This window comes from Rhinatrema bivittatum, chromosome 7, assembly GCF_901001135.1.
Source record: "Rhinatrema bivittatum chromosome 7, aRhiBiv1.1, whole genome shotgun sequence".
Classification (NCBI taxonomy): Eukaryota; Metazoa; Chordata; class Amphibia; order Gymnophiona; family Rhinatrematidae; genus Rhinatrema; species Rhinatrema bivittatum.
In genome coordinates, this window is record NC_042621.1 from 235,343,582 (window position 1) to 235,365,353 (window position 21,772).

The 21,772-nt window shown below is 39.8% G+C and overlaps 1 protein-coding gene across 4 annotated transcripts in view; it reads right to left on the reverse strand.

The window, feature by feature from the left end:
- INPP5A (inositol polyphosphate-5-phosphatase A) overlaps nt 1-21,772 on the reverse strand; it is a 1,124,564-nt gene that overhangs the window by 402,178 nt on the left and 700,614 nt on the right. For all 4 annotated transcript variants that reach the window (XM_029609984.1, XM_029609981.1, XM_029609982.1 and 1 more), the window contains one exon: nt 20,230-20,349. In XM_029609984.1, coding sequence (XP_029465844.1) covers nt 20,230-20,349 — 120 coding nt within the window. The remainder of the gene's footprint in view (nt 1-20,229; nt 20,350-21,772) is intronic.

The following is a 21,772-nucleotide window of genomic DNA, read 5'->3' on the forward strand; positions in this document are numbered from 1 at the left end:
CTGCAGGGAACAGGAGAAGGGTGAGTCTGGAGCACAAGCACGGCAGGCAGCTTGTGGGGAGTTACTGGAGAGGGAATGTAACACACAAAATTGAGTCTGCAGCTGTAATTCCAGGGCTTAGAACTCACTCAGCTGAGGGTGGAGTGAGGCTATACAAATCAGGGAGTTGTGACTGGGGGTGGGGAAAAAAGAGAGAGGAAAAGGAAGATTGCAGTGGTTATCCCTGGAGAGGGGGAAATGGTTGTGGTGGGCAGGGAAGAGAGAGAAAGTGTGGATTAGTGGGAATGGTGATGGCTGATATATATTAATCCTCTCTCCCTTCCCACTAATCAACAGTAATCTCAGATATGCATATAGGGCAGGTCTATGTGCAAAAAATGTTCAACCTACTGTTAAACATATGCTGTAAAAGAATTACTGACTCTCTCAAGCCAGCTAATGTAAACAGCTTTTAAAATGTGGCTGGTATCAAATCCTTGGATATCAGAAGAGAGTGGTCAGCTGTGCATAATTAACATGCCAAAGCATAGACCAAAGCATCTGCTTTTCTAGCACAAATGTGCCACCATGAGGGTAGCATGTAAGAGTTTTACTAATGCCATAAAACCTCTCATTTAACCTCTGGTTAGCTGCAGCTCCAATTGTGGAATGCAGGACTGCAACCAACATCGGCAATTGATAAGATGAGATAAGTAGTGAAAATCTAACTATCTCATCCTTCCCAGCTAGCTCTTAATATAGGAGTGGGGTCAGTGGAAACAAACCAAACTTTCAGCAATAAACTTCTTTAGGGTTCTTCAAGATTTTACTTGGCTGCAAATTTTGCACTGATAAACAATTACCACAAAGTGTGGTTTTGATACTCAGCAGCAACTCAAGAGTTTCCATACAATGTTTTACTGAAACAGCAAATGAAATAGTTTTGAATCTTTACATACACACACACATACAATTTATCTACACAGGTAGATTAGTAATATACATATATGATATGATATATATGGAACAGGAAAAATATAAATTGCAGGCAACTCTGATTAACTATTTCAGCAGAAAATAGAGAATTGCTCAACTTCATGTGTTCACAAGTAACATTTATCAGTCAGTTCAGTTCAGTTTGATGCAAACAACTTTGACGGTGAGAAATCATACTATGAATCCCTAGTGAAGATCCTTCAGAATCTTGGACTTCTGTTGGAGGATGGGAGCTGCTTCTGCTTGCAGATTTTTCGCTCCAAATTTCTGGAGTCAATAGTGCAGTCTTTGCCACAAAAATAAAGAATTTGGGTCCCTTCTGAAATTATAGTAACTTGAGAGATCCATTGCAGCACCTCTAGCTTCTGAGCTCCAAACTGACTACACATTTACCAAACAATTTAAAATGTAAACTTCTGCAGCCCTGTACACCATGCATGTTAATCATAACACTTTGTTGTTTTTTTTTATGTAACTAGTATAATAAATTTAAATTATAACATAGCATGTTCTTACCAAATATTTAACACAAATGCAGCTATTTATCAAGGAAGCAAGAAATTCCTTTACTCGCAAATTTTTTTAAATTGCAAAACTACTTATATTAGCATTTTCTGCTAATCCAACAGTTTGCAATATATAGAAGTACTATATAAGCTTGAGTGATCCAATGCAGCACCTCAGCTTGTGAGCTCCAAATGACTAGTCATCAAAAGGAGACAACTTCTGTACATTCTTAAAGGAGTCTAATTGTAGGGAAATCATAACAAGGGTTACAGGGACCCTTCCACCATGGTCAGGCAATCTAATGATGACTAAACCATATCCATATAGGTGTCAGTAGCTGCAGAAAGCATCTCTAGTAGTGGGGCTATCTTGACTAGGCCCTGAATGCAAACTACATTTAGAATGATGAGCAGATATTGCCTCATGTGTTTCAGTGTTGTCTGAGTCATTATCCACAGTTGTGGAGACCTGTGTCCATAAATGGTCATCATTAATCTAAGCTAGTATTATGGGCACAAAATGATGATGCATCTGTCAGTAGTTGCTGCTTTTGTATAATGACTAGACTTCCTCCCTCCCATTCTGTGCACACTGCTTCCACAGCATCCTCAGCTCAAGACATTCCAAAGAGCAGCAAACTTGATTCATGAACAAAATTCTGGTTTTCCAGTTTGTTGGCTTAATGACCCAGTGGCATGTGCCACTGGGTCATTAAACCAGCCCCAAAATAAGAGATTTTAAAATTAAAATGTTATTTCTTCTGTAGTTTTGGGACACAATCTATAACCTATGTCATAGTAGAGATGTGCATTTGCTTTTCATGTTTTCATTTTTAGTGTGCACTAACTCAAAAACAAAACAAAACAAGAAAAAGAAAAATGAAACAAAATGGAAAAAAAAAAATTCCAGTTGCATATCCCTACATTATACTAACCTCTAACTCTATCTAAGAGCAGCTTACAGAGCACAAGTAACTTGATAAGGCCCAGCAGAAATTAAGAAAGCCAATGGGAAAGGAAAAATTGCCTTACTATCGGGCCGATACAGTACAGTGCGCTCCGATGGAGCGCACTGTTAACCCTCAATTGGACGCGTGTTTTCAACACGCTAGCATTACCCCTTATTCAGTAAGGGGCCGAAAATGCGCGTCCAACCCCCCCAAACCTAATAGCACCTGCAACATGCAAATGCAAGTTGATGGCCCTATTAGGTATTCCTGGGCGATTCAGAAAGGAAAATGTGCAGCCAAGCCGCACATTTTACTTTCAGAAATTAGCGCCTACCCAAAGGTTGGCGCTAATTTCTTCAGGCACTGGGAAAGTGCACAGAAAAGCAGTAAAAACTGCTTTTCTATGCACCCTCCGACTTAATATCATGGCAATATTAAGTTGGAGGTCCCGAAAGTTACCAAAAGTAAAAAAAATAAAATAAAATTTGAAGTCGGCCCGCGGCTGTCGGGTCGAAAACCGGATGCTCAATTTTGCCGGCGTCCAGTTTCCGAACCCATGGCTGTCAGAGGGCTCGAGAACCGATGCCGGCAAAATTGAGCGTCCGCTGTCAAACCCACTGACAGCCTCTGCTCCGGTCCAAAAGGAGGCACTAGGGACACACTAGTGTCCCTAGTGCCTCCTTTTACCTGTTTTTACCGCCGGGCCTAACTTGCATACTGAATCGTGCACACAGGAGCTCCCGCGGACTTTACTGTATCGGCCTGTATGGTAGCCCTGATTAACAGGAAGCAAATAGCTATAATCCCCCCCCCCCCTCTTAATTTAGCTTCCTTTCCCCTTCTCCTATCTCCCATGGACAAATGCTGAGTGATTTATACTCTTCAAACTTATCAAGTACTAGAAGTCTTAGTCTTTCAGCACGTCTGCAATCAAGGATACCAACAACTGCTCAACAATTTTCACTGGAGACTGGTGGTAGGTTTCAAATATTGGCTCTGCAGTATATCCATATCTCATTACCATGCTGGACAGGAGAACAAAACAAAGCATCCTCTGTGGAATAACAGAACACTTTTAAAAAACCAGGAGTAGGTCAGTAAACAAATGTTGAAGCAATACACGTGTCTACTAGGTTCCAGTGGTGAAATGCTGCTTTAAATCTAGTTTTTGAAACTGAAACTGTATGAAGGATCCTACTGAAAAAGAGTTTGTATATGGGCATTTAGGGAAATCAAGTTCAACAAATGCGTGCATATATAGACCTGTCCCATACAGGGTGTATGTGGATATGTGTGTCTCTCTCTGGGTGGGTGGAAGAAGGGAAGAGATATTCCACAAGAAAATGAGATCCTCTCTTTTCATTCCGTCAGATGGGTTAACTCCCTACCCTTCCCCTCCCTAACAGCAACTATGGAAAAATATCACATTGAGGGATGAATTTTCAAAACGTTACGTGCATAAGAATTAGCATCTATGCACATGTACCGTATTTTCACTTTTGTGTGCACATGTGTATATATATATATATATATATATATATATAAACGTGATGGTCTAGGGGGTTCCTGGCTGGACCAACACTTAATGTGCGTAAGTTGCCATCTTAAGAGATACACGTACATTGATAACTTACGTATTTTTACATCTGCTAATTATTTATTTAAACATTTTATATACCGTTGTTCCATGTAAAGATCACAACGGTTTACAAAAAATAACATTCATACTTATAAATCAGCAAATAATGAAGGGTTACAGGGGTAGTAATGATAAACAGGCATTAACATCTATCAAATGAAATGTTCCAATACATATTAAATAAAGATCTAGGACATAAGGCGTACATAAGGCGTGAAGTACAGGAAATAAGATAAACTAATACATTTCACATATTAGTCAGTACCTTGTATTGAGCTTCTTACAATCTCTTGCTCAATTTATTCCTCATCCCTTAATTAGAATCTCTTGACCTTCTTGTTATTGTAGATGTCTACATTCTAACATTTTTAAGTTAGCTATTCAAAAATGCATTCAACCTATGTTTTAGCTCTCATTTAAATCTCTTTCTATCTGATATCAGATGTAACATCTCAGGTAGGGCATTCCAAAGTTTTGGACCCGCTATGGAAAACACATGATCTCTTACATGCATCAGGTGTGTGCTCCGTATTATGGGGACAGTCAGAAGTCCTTTATTTTGAGATGTTAGTGTTCGCTATGGTGTGTATGGTTGTAATGTCATGCCTGCCTATCATAGCGGTGTTACTAGAATGAATGACTTTGAATATTAATGTTAATACTTTAAAATAGGTTTGGGATTGTACTGGCAGCCAGTGCAGTGATATCAGCGAGGATGTAATTTAATCAAATTTCCTAGTTCCTAACAAAAGTCTTGCTGAGGCATTTTGTAGTATTTGTAATGGTTTTAAGAGACATGCGGGAAGACGGAGGAGTAAGGAGTTACAGTAGTCTAGTTTGAGAAAATTAGAGTTTGCAATACAGTTTGGAAGTCTTCGAAGGTTAATAAAGGTTTCAACCAATGCAGTATATGCAACTTGGCATAACCTGTATTGATTAATTTATTGATGTGCTTTTTCATAGTAAGGTTTTCATCTAACTGGATACCTAGATTCCGTACTTAATTTGAGGGAGAAATTTGAAAATTACCCAGTCTAGAGCCAGTGGCATAGGTAATAGTAAATGTGTTTACTGTGTATTACTGACTGGGTGGGAGGTCGGAGTGGACAGGGAAGGAGGAGGAAGATCTTGATGACCTGGAGAAGAATCGGGTGAACTAAATGGCAAACTGTGCGCGCATGTTTTAAAATTGGTCGACTTTACTTTTCTGCGTAAAATGTACGTGAGTATATTTTTTAAACAGGTAGGAAAAGCACATTCAATGCAATGATATAAGTGGTTTCAATACATTGCATGTATTTGTGCTCAAGTCTCCATTTGCACATATGTTGTGGGGTAGATATATGCATATTTTATAAAACATGCATATATCATACATTGTGTTATAAAATACTTGCGGCCATATACATGCATTTATGTTTGAAAGTTATTCTCTAAGCACATCATGAAGTACATTGGTAAGACACTCATCAGAAACCAACTTTCATTTTAAATAAAAATAAATAATGGCACTACTTAAAGCTACACCTGAAAAGACCAAATGCAAGTACCTTTCACGGGCACATCTAAACTGCTGTAATACTGTCATTAAAAAAGTAAAAATTTCTCACATTTCTGGTCCTGGCTTTTTTTGATGTAATAGCTCAAGCCTATTAATTATTGCAAAATATCTCAAAAGGTCATGAAGAAAACAGCAGAATGAAAAGAGTTGTCAAGAGGCTTAGGCAATCATATTAGTACTACAGGCATTTGCCAGGGTTGTTTAACTAATATGTGATGTTCATTTTTAATTTCAATATAGTGCCATTTGGGCAAAAATAGTGTTTTTTTAATTAATTACCTTGTCAGTAGCCATTAAGAAGAAAAGAAAGAGCACATCAATATTACATATTTAATCCAAAGAAAGGATTACATAGTGAACCATAAAAATCAATTCTTTGTTAGACCTGGAAAAATGGTGACTTTTTCTTGTATGACTGGTATTTTCATTATATTGACAAAGCCGTGAGCTTATCTGACCTTGACATTATCCTAATGTAATAGCAGCCACACATTATGATGTAAGTACTTGTCAGTTTTACCACAGTAAAACACAGCTCTAGTACACTGGGAACATAACTTCTCTCCTTTTCCAGGATATGGAAATATCCCAATCAATCCAAATGTCTGGAGCATAAGAACATAAGAGCGTGAAATCACACGCCACAATTCAGCAGCAGAAAAATGCAAACGTTTCTACTATACCTACATTTGTATTACTTTAATTTTTAGTTATCTGGTTGCTTTCAAAAGCTTTTTCTTCTCAGTGGAGTCTTTCTATGTGTTCAGCAGAGTAAAAACCCCATTTGTGCGCACATTGTGCACAAATTGTACTCCGCATGCAACAAGGAGTTTTGCACACTTAGGGGTCGATTTTAAGACCCGCGCGGACATGGCTGCGCCGGCGCGTGCATGTTATAAAATCTGATGGCTGTGCACACTTGCACGCCGGAATTTAAAACCCACATGCGCGCGTGTGTGTGCAGGTGGCCCACGACTCTAACGCAGGGGGGGGGATTTTTATAACCTATGCGCAGTGACGCGATCAGCCAGTCCCCTAACCCTATACTTCCTATCTTTTTGCTTCTCCTCCTCGACCCCTAACCTAATCCTACCTATCCCCTAATTTTTTATTTTACTACTTACCTGCTCCTTCGGAGCAGAAGTATCTTCCAAGCAGCGGCCGGCTGCCCAGCGCTCACTTCCCTGGGACAGCAGCTAATGGTGCTCTCCCGACCACGCCCCCCCTGGGCTGCCCCTTTTAGCAGGCCAGGCACTTAGCGCGTAACGGGGGTTACATGCATGGGTGAGACCGTTGTAAAATGTGCACGGTGCATGCAAGTCCCGGCCATGTGCGTAAATCCCGAAATTTACGCATGTGGCCCTTTTAAAATCGGGCCAATAATGTGTATAGTTTAGTGCATTTGCACAGAAATCCCATACTAATGAAGGTATTAATCCCCAATGCAGAGATATGCGGTGACTTAACTCAGGTTTTTGAAGCGCTGGAAAGTTTACTCCTGGTCAGAGGTAAAGTTTCCAATGCTAATGTCAGTCTGGTGGCAGAAGCTAGAGTTCTGGTGCCGGGCATGTGGATATTATGGGCAGAAACCATGCTTCGTGCACACAAAAAAATGTCTTCTGCACATAAAATATGATTTATAAAGCACAAAACACTTTCTAAATTGAAAACCTTTTTGAGTGCCTAAATCCCATTTTTTACCACATAAATATGATATCTGTGCAGAAATTCATGTTTTTCTATGTGCTAAGCCTCTTCTTTGCCCACATTTTCTGGTTTGTATGCATTTTTCTTTTTTAATTTCCGATACATTAGCATGCTGAATCTGGAGTTACCAAATAAATGTAAGCTTGTGTGATAAACTGTGCACTGAATTTCAAGGCATGATTTTAAGAACATAAGAAAATGCCATACTGGGTCAGACCAAGGGTCCATCAAGCCCAGCAGCCTGTTTCCAACAGTGGCCAATCCAGGCCATAAGAACCTGGCAAGTACCCAAAAACTAAGTCTATTCCATGTTACCATTGCTAATGGCAGTGGCTATTCTCTAAGTAAGCTTAATAGCAGGTAATGAACTTCTCCTCCAAGAACTTATCCAATCCTTTTTTTAACACAGCTATACTAACTGCACTAACCACATTCTCTGGCAACAAATTCCAGAGTTTAATTGTGCGTTGAGTAAAAAAGAACTTTTTCCGATTAGTTTTAAATGTGCCACATGCTAACTTCATGGAGTGCCCCCTAGTCTTTCTACTATCCGAAAGAGTAAATAACCGATTCACATCTACCCGTTCTAGACCTCTCATGATTTTAAACACCTCTATCATATCCCCCCTCAGTCATCTCTTCTCCAAGCTGAAAAGTCCTAACCTCTTTAGTCTTTCCTCATAGGGGAGCTGTTCCATTCCCCTTATCATTTTGGTAGCCCTTCTCTGTACCTTCTCCATCGCAATTATATCTTTTTTGAGATGCGGCGACCAGAATTGTACACAGTATTCAAGGTGCGGTCTCACCATGGAGCGATACAGAGGCATAATGACATTTTCCGTTTTATTCATCATTCCTTTTCTAATAATTCCCAACATTCTGTTTGCTTTTTTGACTGCTCTCTATGATGGCTTACACATAGTGCAATCCAATCCAATAAAATAATGGTATAAAAATTACTCTTAAAGAAACATTTAATTAAAAGTTGATTATTTAAATGAGAGTCAATGTTTTATTTCTGGCACATGAAAAACTTTTAACTGAACAATATTTAGAATGGAATGTCAGTTTTAACCAATGAATGGCCAGATTCAACAGGTATTAAGTTAAGTTTAGTGTATTGGTTTCCTTTTTTAAATAGATAAATGAAAGTGATGTATAGTAATATATGATAAAAACAAACATACTTCATAAGCATTAAGAATTACATAAAACAAAGATAAACAAACAGTAAAATTCCACTCAATCTTGCCAATGATATGGAGCTCTAAACAATATTTTATGTTTTTTAAATAACTTTTTTTATCTCTGATAATGTTCGACAAGTGTGAATTAGAAGAAATTATTAAATGGTAAAACTAGAAGAGAAACAGTTTACATTTTATAAAGTTATAGCAGAACCAACACTTTCCTATGGATCCGAAAAATGGGTTATGAATAATAAGGATGTTAAGCAGAAATTAGGCAGCAGAAATGAAAAGTTTAAGGTTGGTTAAAGGATGCAATAGACCAGATAGTTTTAGGAATTAAGATATCAGAAAGTAAATATATATTCTGTGAATGAGAAACTCAAATATCATGAACAATGGAAACAATACGTAGAAAGAATGGAGCACTGAAGACTTCCAAAAGGAGCTCTTCAGTATTGACCTCCAAGAGAGAGAGAGAGAGATCCAGGCAGATTCAGGAAAAGATGGACTGATGGTGATCTATAATGATGTCGGAACAGGTGCTGTTGCCCTGCCTGGGATAGATGATGCCCTTGTCACGTTATACACCCTTGCCTCAGAACAGCATGAGCAATTATCTTATGGTAACGCCTGCTACTACTGATGCAGTAGTTAACTTTCTGATATAGTATAAATGTGTTCTTTTAAGAGGTGGAGTATGTATTGCTGGAACATTCTGCTGTATTTGGTGCATGGAAAATGCATTAACTCATCAATAGGAACCATTTGTACAAGTGGACCACATTGTTCTTCTGGACACTACACATATTTGATGCTGGTGATACGCCTGCATCTGCCTTGTCAGACTTTGTTGCAGCACCTGGAGTTATATCATTTTCTTCAGGGACACAGATTTAAATGATTGTCCAGCCTGTTGTTCTGATACTAAAACTGACACGATGGTCTCTCTTTCTAGCAAGATTTAGTTGTATCAAGATAAAGATTTATCCCATAGAGTAAATCTTGTACAATATCTTCTACAGTAGTCAAATACTGCTAATGCAAATTCTCCTCATAACAAATATATTTGTGCCTTTCAGGATGAGAACACAAAATCAAGTTTGATACTAATCCTAGTGACAGATGACTACAGAATCTAATTTATTTCAATATTTATATGGCATTGCAGAACAGAGCATTGTACAACAAATTAGATACATGCACCATAACAATAAATACCTGCCCTGAAGAACTAATGCTCTAACTCAATGGGTATCGCAAACTGTTCTGTGGCCTCAGAGTACCTCCTTTCCCAAAATACTCAGTTAACTTTAGCAGACTCCTTTATTTGTGACGCCTGTAAACAAATCTGTTGGTGACCAGATTTGTGAGATAGTGGTCTGTATACATCAAGTTATGGGAGACAAAGAGACTTGCAGCTCATTAGATCATTCCCACTCTCTAATGATCAAGTTTATGTGACAGTGTTTGAAGACCAAGCCTTTAGGAAATGAATTGCTCTTTAAGGGGTAACAAGAACCTGTCATATGGCAAAAAAGCTAAGCAAGAAGGAATCTTGGCTGTACACATGCGGAGAACTAGAAGGCCAGACAGTGGCTGTGCACGGCCATGCAAGAGGACTGGAGTTTGATTCCCAGGTCGGGCCTTCCACTCTCTGGGTTGGCTAGGGCTGGGTTTGTTGCCTCTGTAGCAGTACCATCCCTGGGGGGGGGGAAGAAGTCACCGTGTTACAGTGGCATCTGGTGGTCTTAATTAGGGTCCATGTTAGCTGGGTTAATAGGCAGAGCTGTGGTTTGTGGTGCCAGGCTGAGGACTTTTGCAGCAATTGCTGGGCTGGGTTGGGGGGAAAAAAAAAAAAACTTGGGTAGATGCAAATGAAGGCTCATGGTGCAGCAGCCCAACAGGGGCAAGCTGGAAGCCCAAAGAAATAGAAAGAAACTGCCGGGTCAACAGAAAACCCAAACACGCTATGTCTGGCAAAAGACTGAATGAAGGACAATTACCGTACATTCTTTTTGTCTCTGTAAAAAAAAAAAAAAAAAAAAGATCCCAGCAAACATAAATGTTCTCTCCATCCCAAACCCATCAGTACGAGTCCTCATTATACTGAATTACAGTTAGGAGGCATAAATAAAACCACAAGAGTAATTTATTTTCATTTGTTGTAAGCTAATAAGGGTTGAAGCAGCAGCAGCAGTTATGGATTTTCTTTTACTCACATCAGAAGAGAACTGCTGTACGTAGCTTGTAAAGCAGAAGCACGGGTCACCCACCAGACTCATTCCAGAGCCTTCTGGTATCCACTGTTTTGCATTTTAGTTAAATCCATTGTTTGGTACCACAGAACGAAGAGGAAAAGCATGCAGAGGATTGTAACAGAATAGTGGCTTAGCATGAAACACTAAAACAAGCCAGCAAGCTAAGGTGGATGCTGCCACAGTAAGGCCGCACACCCTGTACTTGTTCAAAACGGACAAAAATATTTGAAAGGTAGGTGCCACAGTATAGACAAACAAGGAGACAGAGAAATAAGCTCTGCAGAGAGAGAAATAAGACATTTGAGATTGTAAGGATATTACAAGGCAGTGTTACTTTGGAAAGCTACATGGTAATTTATTTTCTTTTTTTTTTTTTTTTTTACCACAAAGTAATATCTTTCAATAAATTTTAAATATGTCCATTCCTATATTCAAAAGGTCCAAGCAGTTATCTAACTAAACAAAAAAATTAATTTTATTAAAAGTAATTAAGCTTCAAGCATTAGCATAAGCTTCATGCAAACCCTCGAACCATGCTAACACACCTAACCCCCCTTGTAAAACCATCCTAAACCCAAACCCTTGAACATAGATTTTGTTTTCACAAATATCATGCTGAATGTTAACTTTGGCTACCTTATGTTTCAGAGTAGCCCGATTACTACCGTATGTATTTCTTCCTACTTTCTCACAGTTCCTATTTCTCCCTCCCCACCTTCCTGTTTTATGTAATTTCCATACTTTATGTTTCCTGTTTGATGTAAACCGATATGATGTCCCCACTAATATCGGTATAGAAACATTTAATAAATAAATAAATAAATTAGCAGGGCACTCTCCACAGCTTTGCATATATTAAACTTTTAAGGTCAAGGCTTACCAAACTAGTTCTGGTGAAACCCCAGCTAGTCAGGTTTTCAGGCTATCCGCCATGAAGCTTTTGAGATAAGTTTGCATATACTGGGGTTTCCAGTATATGCAAATTTATTTCATGCATATTCATTGAGGATGTCCTGAAAACTCAACAAACTATGGGGGGGTCACCAGGACAGATTTCAGAATTCTTGCATTAGGTAGCATCTACAATGGATTGCTGTTTAATCCTTGAAATTTTCTGCCTTTTTCTTCTCTGTTTTGAATGTCACCTAAATGATGCTGGATTCTTTCTAATAGCTCCATCGCTGCCCCATGAACACTGCTAGGTAATTTGATCCCTTTGATGATTTGCAGCATTAAATGGGATGCTTTCATAATATAGAAAACTATTCTTTCCTGTCACTATTATGACTGTAAATGGCCTTGTACTGAATGTGGAGGAGTCAATCCAGAAACTGAAATAAAAGAATCTTTTAGAATGCTAGTGTATTGCTCAGCTTTGTTGATTTGCTTTTCGAGATGAAAAACTTCAAAACAATTAGTGTCTTCATTGCACTTTCTGTTCCTCACATTTATCTGTGAACTCCAGCACTGTGCCACATGACACCACCTGCAGTGCATTCTGGGAGTTTCGAGTCTCTTGGAAACTGAGATGGTTTCCTTTTTGTCTCCTTTTCATTCCTCTTTATGCTGCAAATTTTTGCGGAGGCAGAACAAGCAAGACTGAAGCCCAATGTGACTTTCTTTTTCATTACAAATCTACAAGGGCATTATTGCTGGCTCCTCTAAGATTCATTCAGTGGATAGATGCAGCAGGATCTATTTCGGCGGCAGGACTCCTTGAATATATTATGCAAATATGCTAATTGTGAACACACTTAACCCTAACTTACAGCAGAAAACGGGGCTGAATGTAAATTTGGAAGTCTAATAAGTTTCATGGTACTGTATGTGTCTTTGCATGGCTGCAGGTCAGAATGACTCATAGTTAAAAACACAGGTTGGATGTTGGGACTACATTCCACCAAGCCACAATACAAACTGCTTGCTATCAGTTTCTCTAAATATTCTGACATAAATCCCAAATATGCCAACAAAGTGGCAAATATATAGAAAGAAGAAAAAACAGCAATGTTATGTTAGCTGGGCCAAATGTTTTCTCAAATGACCTAGATCTTTAGAATTGAGTTAGCATTTGACTAGAAACTAAGTGTCTTTTCTTTTGCTCATTCAGCTGCTAGTTCTGGGAAAAGCCCAAAGAGAAACATTTAGATTGGAGGGGTCTTTGAGAAGAAGTGACAGTTGACAGATGAGCATCCATAAAATGACAAAGAATAGCTGTGTGGAGTCTATGCATCACATCGCCTCTCCCTGGGAAACTAATTGCTCCGAATTGTTAATAGTAACATTATTTTTCTGGCAATCATTTCTTTTGAATGCTCAAAATAAGCATGAAGCAGATCCTTTCACTGGACATAAAAGTTAAATGTCCCAATGTTGATCAAATTAACTTCAACCATGTAACAATGGACTATATTTGTGAGAAAATAATGAAAGGCACAAAGGGATGCTTTATGCCAAGATTTCACAGTTGTAATGTAAAAATGTTTCTGTTGAAGTAGGCCGGTCAACATGTAAAAGGGAAAACAGAAGAGTACTGTCGCTTTCTCAAAAAAAATAAATAAATCTCATTTCATGACCTGAATACATGAGATAATTTCAGGAAGTTTAAATAGGTGTCACATTATGGGCACCGGAGTCAAGCTAGTTCATCACACCTTCACTTACATTTAATGATCAAATCATATCCATAAATAGGCAAAGCACATAAAGATGCACAATTAATTTATGCATAATGTTCATCTTAGTGTTAGGGGCAACATTTAAATGCAAATCAAGATGTTTATAGTAAGCTGCATTAATTCCACGCACATTCCAATCTCCTAAATATGCCAAACTTATACAAATAGTAAAAATTGGGATTTGACAAGCATGCAAATATAGATCGGGAAACACTACAATCCACCATAGACGAAGGCTGATCTTTTAGTCACTCTTAGAATTTAAAGTTCTACTTTCAACTATCACTAGTTTCCAGGACAGCAAACAAATAAAATATCACGTATAAGAATAGACATATTAAACATACTGGGTCATTTCTTTGCATTTGCCATTCATTTGTGAGATCCTGACAGTCAGTTCATACCTCCCACCAGCAGGGGCCTTTTTGATCTTCTGGGATCATCTATCAGTCCTCCCTGAATCTTGGCCCACACTCATTGCTGGCAACCATCTTGTTTCCTGTCTGGGCACAATTTCCAGGTTGCCAATCAGCAGGTTGACAGAGCTTGGTTCTCATTCTCCAGCCTTCTCATCGAGTCCTGCTTCCACAGTTCATCTCGCGGCAGTGATTCCAGCATATTTCTTGCTTCTTGAGAGATGCCGATTTGTCTCATCTAGTCTTCCTGATGCCAGTGTTTGCTTGTGCTTCCAACTATGTTCTTGCTTAGTCCTGGCTCCGGGCCTACTACTTAAGCCCTGCTGGCCATCAGCAACCAAGGGCTCAACCAAAAGTTGCCATCACAGGCAGAAGATGCCCTGCCGCTGTTCCAGTTGGAAACCATCAGACTTGTCTTGGATACCAGTCGCTGTCAGTTTTGGGTCACGTCACTGGCTGACTATGCTTTTACATCATTTCAGCCAATTCACCTTTCTATTGTATTCTAATCCCTTCTCTGCCTCTTTACACTAATATCTAAAACTGACATTCTTAAAATTTCTTATCCAAAAATGAGATCTTATAATCTCTTAGGAAATTTTTAATTTGCAAAAATATGAGTTGATGAGCTGTAGGCCTGGCTAGTCAAATCGATATTTCTATTAAAGCAACCCTTGTTTTCTTCATGATACATAACAAATATACCAATTGGCCATTCATTCTACCCAGTTATTCCTGTTCACCTTGTCAAAGAGAGTAATTTTCAAAAGGAGCTTTTTGAAAATTGCCAACCTTGTATGCAGATAAAAGCATGCATGTAGTTTTACAATGCACATACTTTTACCTGCATAACAGTGAATGTATTCCCAGGGCAGGACTAGGTCAGATAGAAAACAAAACATATAGTTTTGGATTCAATTTGATCAGAAAAAAGTATCACAGAAAAGGCAAATGCAAATCTCTGCATGCATTTTTCTTTGGACAGTTTTCAAAGGGAAAGTATGCACATACTTTTTCTTTGAAAACTGGTGCAAAATCCACAGGTAAAAGTACCAGGGACTTTTCATCTGCCTGTACAGCTTTAAAATTGCCTCCTAGATCAGGGGTGGGCAAACTATGGCCCGTGGGCCAAATACGGCCCATCATCAGCTTTTTTCCCAGCCTGCTTATCGATTTAGAATTTACATTATGCGTGGCCTGCACAATGTCGGGCACTTAATGGCACAGGGAAAGGATCCAGCTGCCTTCCAGAACTTGAAATTATGCACTGCCAGGGTTCCCACCTCCGCCAACAAGAAGAGGACCCTGTTGCCTTGCGGTGAATGAATTTATGTGCTGGCAGAGTTCCCATCTCCATCAGCAGGAAGAAGACCTGGCTGTATCATGGCATATTAAATTATGCGCTGGTGGGGTTCCCATTCCCATCAGTAGAAAGAGGGCTGGCAACGTGGCATGATTCGCTGACAAGGTTCCCACCCCTCGCCAGCAACAACGGGCCCCATGGAGCCATAGTGTCACGTGCTTGGGGGGGGGGGGGGGCATGCACTCACTGCCAGCAAGAAGAAACCCTGTAGTGTGGTGAATCTGAAGCTGACATGCCGGCGGGCTTCCAGCATCCAGCCGGCAGGAAGAAGACGACAGAACCCCGGCAGGAAGGTTGCATCACATGGTGGCTTGGGAAGGGTGGGGAGTACCTGAGAAGGGAAGGGACTGAATTGGGGGGGGGGGGGGGGGGGGGGAGAGTTGTGTAACAGGGAAGGGAGTGAAGGAAGGGAGGGAGAATGACTGAGAAGGAAGAGTGTGAGTGGGAAGGAGAGAGCCTAATTGAGAGGAGAGAGAGTGGGAAGGAGGGACCAGGAGTGAGTGGGAAGGGAATGAGTGGGGAGTGAGTAGAAAGAATGGAGTGGGAAGGAGGGAGTGAAGAAAGGAGTGAGAAGGAGGGAGAGTGACTGAATGGCAATGGAGTGAGTGGAAAGGAGGGAGCTGGCAGAAGGATGGGTGTGAGGGTTGAATGAGATGCAAGGGAAGAGGGTGAATGACAGAGGGAGGGGAAGGGGGATTAATGACTGAGGGGGTGAATAATTGAAAGGTGAGTGAGAGGGAACGGGGGGGGGGGGGGAGGAAGGAAGTGGAAGAGGGGAATGAGAAAAGAAGGTAGCAGGATTTATGAGTGTGAGAATATGTATGTGTATATGAGAGAAGAGAAAGTGTGTTCTCCCCATCTCCATTAATTCAATTTCAGGCTAACTGGAAATCAAAAGTTTGTATGTATGGAGAGAGGAAAATTTATATCCATATTAGTTTTAATTTTTGGGTGTCTGATATGACTGCTGTTTTGAAATATTTAATTGCTTTTTGGAGTCATTTAATTTTTTTTATCCTTATTCTTTTTAATAATTATATGTTCTATTCATCTGTTTTGAAATATTCTTTTTTTTAGTATGGTATACTCACTTTTATGATTGATTTATTTTTCTTGACTTTGTTTTATGAGGAACTGTGATATTTCTGTTTTTGCATTATTGCACTGAATATGAGTCTGGCTTTTAGTGGCTTCCAGTTTACTTTCCTTGTCTGCACCTTTCTCTTTATACTTTATAGCCTTTTTACACTTATTTGGTGAGGGTCTGTCTGTATTCTGCATTTGGGACTGGGGTGAGATAGTCTGCTAGCCATTAAAACGTCTTGTACCTCATTGGTTGAAGGTCTTGCTAATTTTGTTAGAGGCTGGGATCCATGATTGTAGGGGCTCCCCAAGTGTTAAAAATGATTGTGCGTAAGCCTGCTGTATCCTGAACTACCCTGCAAGTGCTGGGGGGTTTTTGGTTGCCATGTCGAGAAGCTCTAAGGGGAACCCCCACCCTGCCCGTTCAGCCCTTGTTGTGGTCGATAACTTGTAATGTAGCCCCAGCACAAAAACGTTTGCCCATCCTTGTCCTAGATGGACAATTTTCAAAAAAAATTTACCTAGGTAAAAAGTCTCTCTGAAAATTATCTACCTCAATGTGGCTATAAACCCTTTAATGACATTGAAAAGAGGCACTCTCAGGGACAGAAAAGTATGTGAGTAAATTGCATTTTCAAATCTACCCACACACAAAGCAAGTGAAACTAAGCATACTTTGTATCAACAACAATTTTCAAAGGGAAAGTCCTTGTGTACCTTCCCTTTGAAAATTGAAGAAAGAAGATAAAAAGTATGGGGTAGATTTTAATAGGCACGCGCACACATGGATGCGCCAATTTTATAACATGCACGCACATATTATAAAATCCGCAGGCTGTGTGAGCATGCGGGGGTACAGTTTCGCAAATTTCACGCAGCGACGCATCCCAGCCTTCCCTACCACCTATCCTAACCTCCCTTCCCCTTCCCCTCTCCTCCCAACCACCTAAATGTCACGTACCTTCAGGGGTTTTTTTTTTTGTTTCTTAAGTTGCTGCTCCTCCGGAGCAGAAGCAACTTGCATGCGCCGGTTGACTGCTGGCATGCGCTTCCCCGGCACAGCGGCAAATGGCCGCTGTGCCGGCGCCTCCAGCCCCACCCCCTCCCTTTAACTGGGTCTGGCACTTCGGTGTGTGACAGGGGTTATGCTCATGGCTGGGCCCCTTTGAAGATGTGCACAGCACGTGTAAGGCCTGGCCACGTGCATAACCCCAGTTTTTAATGCACGCACCTTTTTTAAAATCGTCCTGTATGTGTGGATTTTGCACCAATGCAGATAGTTTGAATATTGTCCCTTATATATCTCAACTACCAGCTGTAGAAGCTTGAGTGCTTGTAGTATTTCGCTCCTTATTCAGTTCATTTTTGTCATCTTCATCACTGATTCTCTATTATACTGGGTAGATGGGCATACAAATTCCCATAATTAATCCAACACCTAATGCCATACCCTATGTTTTACTCCTAAACTTTGCAATAATTTAAACAGCTACCAAAACTAATGAGGTTGTTTTCCAAATATCTAATTACCTAGGTACCAGTGATCTTGCTGGATCGTACCTGGCCACCACCTATAAATCTCTACTCTGGAGATCCCCAGTTAAAATTAAGCCTGGATGAGGATGTCTATATGAAAATTGACAATACAGAACTTACATGGAACAAATCAATATTTCACAATCTGATTTAAAAGAACCTATTTTGCTATCAGGAATATACATTCAAGGTTCTGTAATCATTCTTGTGGTGCTCATTAAGGTAGTTTTCTGCAGTTCAGATAAACAGGAGAGTCAAGACTACACATACTCCCAAAGTGACTTAAAACAACTGTGAGAAGGTGTTTCAATTTCATTCAGTCAAGGTTTAGCTCATTAAACTGTTTTCCTTCTTGGCATTGTTCACTGGGTTTGAACTGCTTTGTTGTTAAATGCTCCTTAACAGTTTAAAAGCTTTAGAGGAAAAAGACTTATCAGCCTCTGTTTTCAACAGCATTAAACCTTCATTATTACTGCATGCAGATAAGGGGATTTAAAAGGCCTGGCTTGAAACCTCTCTCTTCTGTGTTTATCTGACACTGCATATCTCCTGTAGCTCAGCTGGAAATGTAGATCTATGAAGCTTTAAAGGGAGATTATAGCCAAGAAAAGAAGTACTTTCCCCCATAGATGTTCCCACTTTCCCTTTTCCTACTGTTTTAAGAAGTGAAGGCAGACAATGGTCAAAGATGGTTCCCAAAACCCTCTGAATAGGGACACTGTTGGTGGTAGCATTCATTCAAAGTGAGCTTCAGTGTATTGTCCTCCCCAATCAGCAGATCAGAATAGTCTGTGCTGGTGGCTGCCAAAAGGTTAGCAGTGCGGATGAAAGCGGCTTCCCATTATTCACTGCTCTTACAGAACTCCTCTTTTGTGCTGTTCAGCCCATCGTTTCACTGTGGCGGTCCGGATCTGCGGCTGGTTGCTCTCCGCCAATGACCAATTCATGCGAATGCAAACCTCACAGTGGCAGAGCGACGTAAAATTCAAGGTTTTCTTTGCCGAAAGACAGGACTGTTATATAGGGCAGATTTTGGCAGTGCCACTTTTTAATGATATACATCATGACATCCCTGACCCACAGTTAACACTAATACTACAGTCTGGTTTCCTTACCCTTGCCAGGGCATCGTGGGAGGTCCCCAAAGCAAAAAAATTAGTTAAATGAAGCAAACAGAAAGCAAGCAATCAACAATACACTGGCAAATTGTAGGTCTCTTAGGTTTCATGCAAAACAAAAAAAAAAAAAAAAAAGAGTTTGCTTGCTGCAACGTCATTCTGTAAGGAAAATTTTTATCCAGAATACCAGCATGTCCAGGAAACAATATAACCTGTTCACTTTTAAAAAGATGATTTTTCAAAATATGTCTGTACTGTTCATCTTTGGCAAAAAAATATTTATCAATGTTTTTTTTTACTTTTTGTCTCACTTCAGAGTGGTATCAAAGAGACTACAATCAGCTTCTTTTCCCAAAGCCTGTCCTTAATTCTCATTTTGAAAGCAACTACCCAGACCTCCTGCTGTGACAATCAGAAATGTAGATGGTGCATATACAGGGATAGATACTAGAGCTGTCATTAGATACAGTATAGTACATGCTTGGGGTTTTCTTTTTGATTGCCTCTTTTGTGATGGTTTCTCTGCGGTCCTAGAAGCAGAGATGCAACAGCAAGAGGAATTGCTCCTGCCTGCAAAAAAAGCCTTACTTTAAAGAAACACAGTCTTCAGATATAATGTAAAACAACCTCATAAGTTTCTTTTAAAAGTCTGGAAAAAAAAATCAATAATGCAAGTAAATACAGTTGGGATCCCCTTTAATCTTTAGCCAGCTACAGAAAGAATGCATAATACAGATGCTGTTTCTACAAAAGCAAAAGTAAAGCAATTGTATTTTTTTTTACAATTAAAAAGCCGCTCATATAAAAAGAGGACTATGAGGAGTAGGCAAACAAGTGAATTTTAGTGCCATGTAAAGAACCAATGAAAATAATTAGAGGGCCTCCTAACAAATGACAACTTTATTGCTTTTTTTAAAAAAATACTTTGGGATATAGAGTAAAAAAAAAACAAAAAACCCCTCCAAAACATTAACAATGTTTAGGACAGAGACATTTAATCATAAAGAAGTTCGATGGCAAAGCACGTCAGCATTAGAAAACATGTAAAAGGAAAGCAGTTTGGGAAGAGGAAGTACAGCAAATATTAGGGCTGGGAGTGAGCTGGGGCAATAAAATCAGGGAATACCCATAGTTACTTTACTTTTAAAAATAAAAAACAGAAGAACCGAGAGACCAGAACACACATACCATCTTTCTGTTGATCATACTAAGTACTGTACTGTAACCCCCTCCTGCTCCCCATACATACCTATTTAGAACATAACTAAGCGCCTTCTGTCGTATTCCTGAGTACACTGATGGGCTTGCGTCCCAAGCAGTTAAATTGGAAGCATCATGGAAAAGATGAATGTTTACCAAGTCAAAGGCACTACAATAAAACAAAACAAACCAACAACAACAACAAAGAAATGAAACAGGAATTCAAAATGAAGGCAAACAATTCAATTAGACAGCATTATAGCACTACAGCTTGGTGAACCTCTGCTAAGCAAGTTATCTCATATTCAGTTGTGCTACAAGATGTATATTTTACATTCAGAATATGAAACTCGTGCTGCATGTGGTAATGCTTCATTTGGTTATTTCAAGTCTCATAAGAAATTTGTTGCATCGCTGCAAATCACCATAAAAGGCAGAAATTATTTTATAAGTAGTGAAAGGAAGACAGTAGATGAACCATGATCTACCATGGAGATATCAGGCAGAAACCAGTTCTTGCACAACTATATGCAAACTTTGTAAAGTTTTTGTTAAAGAAACACTAACCTAATCATACCAAACATTCTCAACAGGATACGAGCCAGATACTGGTTTATGGACAATATATCCAGCTGCATGGCTGTTCTTTAAGCTCTTTGCAATTTACATCCAGGACTTGAAGTACCCTTCCCTAAAGTGGAAGAGAAATTGTTACGACTGTGTTTTCCTATAAAAATGCCAAAATAAAAAATATATATTTTAAAAAAAAGATTTCATTCTATCTTTTTACTATGTGGCTGACCAAACATCAAGGGAAGGAGTGGGAATGGCTGGGATCTCACCTTTCTCTCCTCATACGTTTCGCATACTTTCAGCCCATCCATCATATAGGACATGTCCCACTGGGGGTCGGGCTAGATAAGATTTGATTAATGTATCGGGCCTCATCATATGGAAGTGGGAGAAGGATCTCTCACCGGGGAAAAAGTGTAATTTGCAGAGCCAAAGCTTTTGTTTGGCCGGCCAAGTTTGTCCACCCAGGGATTAACGTAATACCAGTTATTACTTCAGGCCCTGGGCTACTATTTCTTTAGGTGTTAAATTATTTTCACTTTGGATTCTAAAGGTATTGGTCTGATAATGTGCGTGGGGTTACCATAGAGGCAAACTGCCTATGCAGTCTGTTTCGCACTCCAGTCCATACCTGTTTGGGGCTCCCCCTTCTGACCCTCTGGTTCCTGCAGACTGCAAGCAAGTTTGGTCAGCTGCATTTGGGGCTCAACATCATGGTGACCTCCCTCTGGCTGGACATACTATGGGCAGTCTCCCTCCCACTCCATTTCAACAACAAATTTTATGTCTTCTTCTTTCAAGCCCCCTGCATCACAACCCTAGGTCTGGGGAAGGGTCTGCCAGCATCGTTTTAAGAAATAATTATTAGGATCTGACAGATCGGAGGCTCTCATGCCACGTTTAATGTGTAACTGTCAGGAAGAAAGTTCCTTCTTTTCAATGGAGGCCAGACTAGTTTTGGAGGCTTCTGGTGTCAATGGGGCAGCAGCGACAGGTTTGAGGGCAGGAATAGGCTTATA